General features: G+C 39.6%; 1 protein-coding gene across 1 annotated transcript; it reads left to right on the top strand.

The window, feature by feature from the left end:
* The first annotated feature begins 1,032 nt into the window (after positions 1–1,032).
* Positions 1,033–8,467, top strand: LOC117474639 (cytochrome P450 4B1-like). Its single transcript, XM_034120570.1, has 12 exons — positions 1,033–1,250; positions 3,369–3,513; positions 3,704–3,748; positions 3,855–3,982; positions 4,244–4,368; positions 4,458–4,612; positions 4,769–4,872; positions 5,539–5,729; positions 5,811–5,944; positions 7,293–7,357; positions 7,842–7,924; positions 8,238–8,467. The coding sequence occupies exons 1-12, from the start codon at positions 1,059–1,061 to the stop codon at positions 8,407–8,409; spliced, it is 1,539 nt and encodes a 512-aa protein (XP_033976461.1). The 5' UTR covers positions 1,033–1,058; the 3' UTR covers positions 8,410–8,467.
* The last annotated feature ends 629 nt before the right edge of the window (positions 8,468–9,096 follow it).

Raw genomic sequence — 9,096 nt, 5'->3', positions numbered from 1 at the left:
CGTACTTAGCAGCACTTAGTTCCCATATGGAACTAAGAGCCGATCGCGTTCACACCGGAATAAGTTCCCTGAGGGAAGATTACGCAAATGAGCCGCTGACGTCATTTCGTCTTCTTCTGCTTTGGGTTTACTGGCAAGCCGCAAACAACTTCACGGCGTATACTGCCACCCGTAGTCCCCGGCCGGAAGTCCCCAGAGTTGGGACTTCCAAGTAAATCGCCAGAACGCCGACACCTCCTCATCTCCACCGCTCCCATGTTTTCTTTTGTGTTGCCATAAGTTAGTCTCTCTGCGTTTGTGCGCTGGGTGAATGCTAATGCTAATAATGCTAATGCGAGGATAATAAAATGGTGGCTCTACAAAACATTTCAGAGTTTTACGGGGCGTGGTTTGCAATTCGCCCAGCCAATCAGAACTGGGGCACTTTTTTTCCCCCAGGAGAGTACCACCTCTCAGCAGGCACTAAAAATGGGGGTAAAAGTTCCCGGCACTAAGTACTCTTTTTGGTGTGAACGCGACATAAGGGGTGCTAACGGAACTAAACGGGAAAAGTATGGGGAAAAGTACTCTGGTGTGAACGCGCCTTAGTGTTCTTTTTAACCAATATCTCTCAGAGGGGCGTGGGGAGTGGCTCCTTATTTTCATACTTTACAGTTTACACCATAGACCAGGGGTTCCCAAAGTGGGGGTCGCGAGATGAAAACATTTTTTTTTAATTATTAATATTATTATTATTAATAACATGTGCATAGACATCTTTCAGGGGCGGACTGGCCATCTGTAGAATGTCCCCGCAGTGAGGCTCCCCCCGTTGACAATTCACGTGGTGGGGGGTCGACAGTCTCTGGCACTGTTATTTTGGGGGTCGCGGGCTGAAAAGTTTGGGAACCCCCTGACAAAGGTTTTACACCCGAAAGAAGGGAGCCTCCTTCGGCTGTAGACTGGTGTTCGGGGCGGGCCACATTCTCCACCCACATTCCGGTGGCTACATCACACACACTCACACACACAAAACTGTGGTGTGTGAATCACTGCTCATCATCAAGGAAGTCGCAAGCATGGAGTCAACTGAGGGTTTCGTGAAGTATCAGCTGGGCTTACCCCACATGCACCACTTGATCGCGGTGCTCTGTGTTGTTGCCGTTGTTTATACATTGACAGTCTTGCTTGCCCAAAGAAGAGCTGCGATGCAAAGTATGGAATTGTTTCCAGGACCACCGTCGCACTGGCTTTTTGGACATCTAAAGGAGGTAACGTGTATAATGACTGCTCAGTGACGCAGAAGCAAGTGCAAGAATGAATTAATAATAATATTAATAATGTATTAATAATAATAGAATCTCTGACTTACTGACCAATTTATTTTAATACCCTCACACTCACGCAATTGTGTAATACTCAGTGGCGACTGGTCATTAGGGGCAGGTGGGGCACAGCCCCACCTAGTGTCAGCAGAAAGTATTACAAATAATGATTACAAAAATGCAAAAAAATAAATAAAAAAATATATAAAATATATTTTAAGATCATGTTTAATCATCTGATTCGTCTGCACATTTCTGTTTTAGTCTGTGTTCTTCTAATTAGTGTGTCTACAGTCACAGTGTGTGCCTATTGAGCTGTTTAGAGCCATGTGGGACAAAACCTGATTATGCCCCTTCCTCTCGCTGTGAAGTGAACGTGACTGTAAAAACTACACTGCGCATGCTCAGAGTATTTTGTAATGTAATGTGTGTGGCAAAAAAATAATGACCAGAGGGGCACGGAGCTACCATCCCCACCATACGTCATCTCAAATCATTCAGAGCTGATTGGCTGTAAGTACGTGTGCCGCGAAAAGTGTGCTGTGTGAAGAGGAGACGGGGGGGCTGCAGTGGCGCGTCCTAAAACCAGGAAGTAAGCACAAAAAAGCAATGAGATTTCTCCAGAGGATTTTAGAAAATAGCTCGAAATAAGATCTGTGGGAAACGTACCTGTTAGATAAATGCACGTTTTGTTCAGCCGGATAACATCCACATGTCTACCCTACTTTTATAATTTTTTTATCATAAATCTATGGATTAGATTTATGATAGACTTTTGAAACTACAAGAACATAAGGAGGACTTTTACAAAAAAGTAATAGAAATGTTTGTCCAGAAGGATAGGCAAATGGACTTCATCTTTAAGTCAAGGTAAGACCGCCATTTTATTGAAAATGGGATCTTACTAAGAGAGAACAATTCAATATTTAAATGATAAAATTACATTTTTTGGGTATCCTTTTGTTGAACTGTCTGTTTAAAATTAATCGAAGCATCAGACAAAAAAAGCTTTTGAAAATAATATTATATTTTGGTTTAGGTCAAAATATAATATTTGTAAACCTGAAGAGTCAGTGCCAGTGCCTCACCAGCCATGAACCTCACTGCACGTCACTGCAGAAGCTTATATATAGACATCTAAGTTTTTTGTGCCCCACCACTTTTGTACATATAAAAACGCCACTGGTAATACTCAACAGAATTCTACAAATGGTCTTCTTTAGTATTCACTAAGCACAAGAGCAGACAACAAACTAGTCAAATTAATAGTTATTAAATGAGCAGCCAACAATCAAAATTATGAAGTTACTGTTTAAGGACATTACAGGCAAAAAGATCGTTTTTTCATGTACTTGTTATTTTGGTTTATTTTGCTTCCATGTTTTCTTTCACTCTAATGGAAATAAAACTTCCAAGAAACACATATAAATGATGTTCGTTTTACTACCCTGTCATTTAAAGATGATTAAATGTAACATATCATTTGTTTATTTGCATGGGAGAATAGTCATTTCAGCAGCAGATGTAGAATGTGTCTTCCTGTCCTCACTCTAGCATGTTTCTGATCAGAGGAATAAGAATGAATGCAACCACTGCAAGTCCACTGAGACAAATGTAACATTTGTGATATTGGGCTATATAAATAAACATTGATTGATTGATTGATTGATTGATGAACCGTCCCTTTTTGCAGCTTCCCCAGTGTTGCAACTGTCAAAGGTCATCCCCAGTCTCATCATGTGCCAACAGACTCAGATTTGCAATAAGAAAAGCCTGAGAAAACACTGCGAAAAAAGGAAATTCAAAGCGTATTCTTATGTTATTATTATTATTATTATTATTATTATTATTATTATTATTATTATTGGTGTTATTTAATTTGGGTTGTCCCTGATTTGAACTTCTTTACATTTATTTAAGTAACAATTTGGATGCAATTAAGGCTTAAACTTAGCAGTTGAGTATTAGTTTATAGAGCATCACAACTCAGGGGATAACTTTGTCCTCTTCAGGCTCCAGCATATTGGTTAAGCTTAATCTATGTTTTTATGTTTTTACTTTCAGTTTAAACAGGATGGGTCGGACTTGAAAAATATTGTGAAATGGGGACAGCAGTACCCTTATGCTTTCCCGATATGGTTTGGACCCTTTGTTTGTTTCCTCAGCATTCACCATCCAGACTATGCGAAAACTATATTGACATCTACAGGTGTGTGAGCCATTGTTTTATATCTTTACTGAAGTCATAAACCTTTACAATGTAGCAGTTAAGTCAAATTCATCTTTTGACAATGCTTTTTACTACGTCGTATACATGTAGACTCATATTGGTTTATTATCTGCATTTCAATAAACAAAGGTCAATGTAACATAATCTGTAATTGTTTGTTTCGTAACAGAGCCAAAAGATAATATGGCATATACTTTTGTTAAGCCTTGGATTGGTAAGATTGCTTTTACTTTCTCCTACAGCATATTTTGGTTTACTGCACAGTATTTTCTGTTAAGCTGCTTCCCTCGCTGATCCATACTGCCTCTGTCTGTCTTCAGGTGATGGCTTATTGGTGTCTGATGGTCAGAAGTGGTTTCGCCACAGAAGGCTCTTGACCCCAGGTTTCCATTTTGAAGTTTTGAAACCCTACGTAAATCTGATGTCAGACTCTGTTAAAACCATGCTGGTACGTTAATGACAGTTTTTTTGTTTATAAAATCAGTGTCTGTTTTTTTGCCAAGTTGCATTTCACATAATTTGTACAAGGAAAATGCTTTTGTGTAAAGTGCTATAATAAGTAGTCAATGGTGAAGTGATGTGGAGGAAATATAGGCTTAGGCTTTCCAGATGCTGCAGCTATTTTATGTCAAAGTTGTTCCAGCTAAGTGTGTTGAAGTTTTTTCCACGTCCTGCTGAGACCTCACATCTGTTCTTTCACTGTTGCCAGGACAAATGGGAGAGTTATGCAAAAACCAATGAGTCCTTTGAATTGTTTAACCACGTGAGCCTTATGACACTGGACAGCATCATGAAGTGTGCGTTCAGCTACAACAGCAACTGTCAGACCGAGAGGCGAGTCCATACAAACGTTTTCCCGCCATTCACAATTACAGGTTTATGTTCTCAGTTGTCTGAACTGTTTGTCTACGTTCTTATTTCAGCGGAACAAATGAATACATCAAGGCAGTGTATGAGCTCAGTAATTTGATTAACCTGCGGTTCAGGACGTTTCCATACCACAATGACCTCATTTTCTACCTCAGCCCACATGGCTTCAGACTAAGAAAAGCATGCAAGGTGGCTCACAGTCACACAGGTAAGATGTTCACAGATATTACCTTCATGACAATCTAAAACTGAATTTAGCTTGCCCATACATCGAAATTGTATAGGCTCTAAACTGTAGGTTTATGGTTGCTGCATTTTAAGAGTTACTGGGGATATGCTCATTAATTATTCTCTTATTTTGAAGGGGAAGTCATACAAAAGAGGAAAGAAGCACTCAAGGAGAACGAGCTGGATCGCGTACAGGGAAAGAGAAACGTGGACTTTCTGGACATCCTTCTCTTAGCGAGAGTATGTTATGTGCCATGTATTGAATTCACAAAATGAGACACTTCTGATCAATGAAAAAAAACAACATACGTAAAAACTGCAATTGTCAAAGCAGCAAGCTCTCTATAGAGATAATGAATTAATAATCGTGAACATTTTAGTAATGAGATATTTAAAGCATGAACAGTCTTAAAGTTGCCGCACATTAAAAAAGCGTAGTTGTGTCATGTTTATAACCTGAGATGACGCAAATATTATACTGTATGTGCTTAACCTGCAAGGGGCAAAAAACTAGGGCAAAAGGAAACGCAGAAGGTTTTTCGAATGAGCATTGATATGCTGAGCATGAGGCCACTGGTCAATGGCCACTGGTACAAAGGCAACAGTCTGGTTATTTTACTCTTATGAGGGACTCTTGAGCAGCAACTTAAAAGTTATACATTTCTGTTGTGCACATATAATCAATATGACACAATAAGCTACTCAAGGACACCTCTGTAACTCGGTAACTAAAATGTCCTTTCTTTCCAAACACAGTTGACCTGTAAAAGGATCCGACAGACATTAGCTGTTTCTGTGCCAATTCCAATAGGCCTGCAACTTGTACGGTTTTTAATTGGAGTAGTAGTGTCACATTAAGACATAATATGTTCATTACTAATGTTTTAAGTTTGCCTTTTATTTAAGGATGAGAACAAACAGGGTCTGTCAGATGAAGATATACAAGCAGAGGTGGACACCTTCATGTTTGAAGGCCATGACACTACAGCCAGTGCCATGTCCTTCATCCTCTACTCTCTGGCCTGCCACCCAGAGTACCAGAAGATGTGCCGGGATGAGGTCCTTCAAGCCCTGGATGGCAAGGACACCATGGAGTGGTGGGCTTACATTTGAAAACAATGCAAATGTATGTCAGTGCTGCCAATTGTTGAACTAACACTTGTCTGTTTACTTTTTAGGGAGGATCTCAGTAAAATTCCATACACTACAATGTTCATAAAAGAGTCCCTCCGCCTTTACCCTCCGGTACCAGGAATATCCAGAATCACCACCAAGACCATTACCTTTTTTGATGGAAGGACTTTGCCTGCAGGTTTGTCTTTAATGGTTCTTTGCAGATGAATGTGAATAAAACAGCATACAGTTGCATGCATCAAACGTTTATACCCTGTGGTAAAAGATAAGGTAAAGCAGCGACGTGCAGTCAGTGGAGGCAGGGGAGGCAGAGCCTCACCTGTCATACTCCAATGTAACGGAAAAACAATTAAAGAAAAACTAAATAATAATAATAATAAAATGTCTCCACTGATCTTGTGTAAATGTGATTTCTGTATGATTCCAATCGCATTTTATAGTCAAAATCAGCAAATTTGCCGAGCTCCGCTACGGGAGCGATGAGAAGTGAGGCAGGGACGAGCTCTGCCTCACGTAAGCCCACAGTAACTTGCTGGAGCGCGGGCACTAATTTAGCGCGGCCACTTATTTTGTGAGCGCGCTCAAGCCATTTACTGTGGGGTGAGGTGAGGCACAGATGAGCTCTGCCTCACTTCAGAATGCGTCACCCCACAGAAACTGGCTGGAAAGCGGGCCCTAAGCGCATGCCTGTTCCCATCTCACTGTAGGTCACCAATGTAATGTTTGTAGATCCCTTTATTACATTTATCCTCGCCATCCATAGTCTCTAAATAACTTATTTCACATATGATATTTAGGCTCGCTGGTCTCATCGTACAACGGCAATGAAAAAAGCATCAGGAGAGGCAGCCATAACCTCTGCCGCACTGAAGGGGGCGCACGTGAGCCCACAGGTTCTTGTTGCTACTGTTATTCTACCGCAAACAACAAACTAGACTTTTGAAACTACAGGAAGATAAGGAGGACTTTTACAAAACAGTAATAGAGATTGTTGTCCAGAAGGATAGCATGGACTTATATTCATCTTCAAGTCAAGGTAAGACCACAACTGTAATGAAAATGGGATCTTACTTAGAAAGAACAATCCAATATTTAGATTTTGGGTATCCTTTTGTTGATCGGTCTGTTTAAAATTAATCATAGCATCAGACTAAAAAAGCTTTTGAAAATAACAGAATATTTTGATTAAGGTCAAAATAGGCTATAATATTTGTAAATCTGACTCTGAAAGAGTCAGTGCCTCACCAGCCATGAACCTCACCGCACGTCACTGAGGTCAAGGTATGCGGAACTGCAGGACGGAGTCCAGAACAAAATGTCCTTACGGGGACAACAAAGTATATTGTATCGTATGAAGATTAACTTTGAAAACAGTTATTTTTATTGAGTCAAGCTTGCACAAATGAACCTGTGATGATTTGAATTATAGCAGCAGGTTTGCAAAATTGTCTCAAACATAATATATTAATTGTTTTTCCCTGCACAATCTTATTACAAATACATTTTTGTTTTGCTCTTATTTGTAGGGAGTCATATTGCAACAAGTGTGTATTCACTTCACAGGAATGCAACTGTCTGGGAAAACCCTGAAGTAAGTAAAGAAGATCATTCTGTGGAAGTATTTTTAAATGTGTAAGCTCACATGTGCCCATAGAAGTAAACCTATGATACTTCTACATAAAATGTTTTAAAATCATATACTGTCGTGGTATGATGGCCCTAAGGATCATAACACAATAGCATTTCAGAAAACATGACGTTGGACAATGATTCTTTGTCTGTCAGTCTGCGACAATCTTAAATACTTCTTCTTTTGAGAATAGACCAACTTCAGGGCCACCACACAAGTGTCAAAGTCATTCAATTAGTGCACAATTAATGCAAACCCTAGTGCCCCCACTGTTCCGAGATGTCAGCATATCACAGAGTGACTCCTAGGACCTAGCATGGTTTATTCCCTCACTGTATTAGGGGTGTGCGTGAGCATGAACTCATTAAATGTTCATGGGAGAAATTAAGAAAAAGTTTGATTAATGCCACACTGGTGTTTGTTTTTCCATCTTGTGTCAACACAGGTCTTTGACCCACTGCGTTTTCTCCCGGAGAATGTTTCCAAGAGGCCTCCTCACGCATTTGTGCCCTTCTCTGCTGGGCCAAGGTTTGTCCTCATATGATACCGTGTGACTAGCTTACAAAAAATAGGGCTACAGCTAAGTTTACAACACATTACAATACAATAGCCCTGCAGTAAAAACATATTTGGCAAACACGAAAGGCTTACTGAAAGGCTGTTGCTGTTGCCTTCTTGTCCAACCTATTCCAATATTATGTCAATCAAAAATATATATATCATTTGGTATTGACTGTTCATCTGATTTCCATAACCTTAAGTGCTGTCTTCCTATATGATGTTACTTTAAAGCTTAATTTGTCACCATATTCCACTCATTGGTGCTGTTTTCCTCACTCAGAAACTGCATTGGTCAGAACTTTGCCATGAACGAGCTGAAAGTGTCAACAGCGCTGACACTGCAGAGATACCATCTGATCGAGGACCCGACGCAAACACCACAGATAATTAATCGACTGGTGCTTCGTTCACTTAATGGCCTCCACATCAAAATAAAACCTGTAGACCCATGAGTGAAAATGGAAATAACTGTTGAAAGAAAACCTGGGAAATAAATGACTCATAAGGGAACTTCTTCTATGATTTGACTAAACTTTTAAACTAACAAAGAATCATAAACAGATACTAATGAAGTGATTAACTGTTAACTATTTTATCAAGTATCTAATCATTATTTACACTGGAACCTGTGTTAATGAGACATTTATCGCACTTGACTTTACATATAAAAGGAATATGACTTTTGTGATCGTCAAAAGGAAAACCTAAGTAACATTTTCATTTCATCATTTATAAATGCATCTCAACTGGTTTAGCTGAGCTTTGTACAGAGCACCTTGACTTATGTAAATGTATCATGGAAATGTTAGTGTGACCTTTAACAGGTCAGAAGCATCCTTGCATTAGCATTATTGCATCTAGTACATTTTTACCTCAGGAGAAACCTGATTGGAGTTATGCAAAAACATTTAGCTTACCTTTGCTCTCATTCTGTGTAGGGTTTGAGTCGTCATATGATTAGCTGACACTGTGCTGCAATCCCTACTCCGAAATATTATATTACTACTTAAACACAATCTAAATAATTGACAATGTAGAATGCTGTAAAATCGTTGTACTTAAAGAATGCAGGTGTTGGGAGACAATAGGCGCGTTCACACCGGAGTACTTTTACCCGTACTTTTCCCGTTTAGTTTCGT

Source organism: Trematomus bernacchii, unplaced genomic scaffold, assembly GCF_902827165.1.
Source record: "Trematomus bernacchii unplaced genomic scaffold, fTreBer1.1, whole genome shotgun sequence".
Taxonomy (NCBI): Eukaryota; Metazoa; Chordata; class Actinopteri; order Perciformes; family Nototheniidae; genus Trematomus; species Trematomus bernacchii.
The sequence above is the reverse complement of the archived record's forward strand: the minus strand, read 5'-3'. Positions and strand labels throughout refer to the sequence as shown.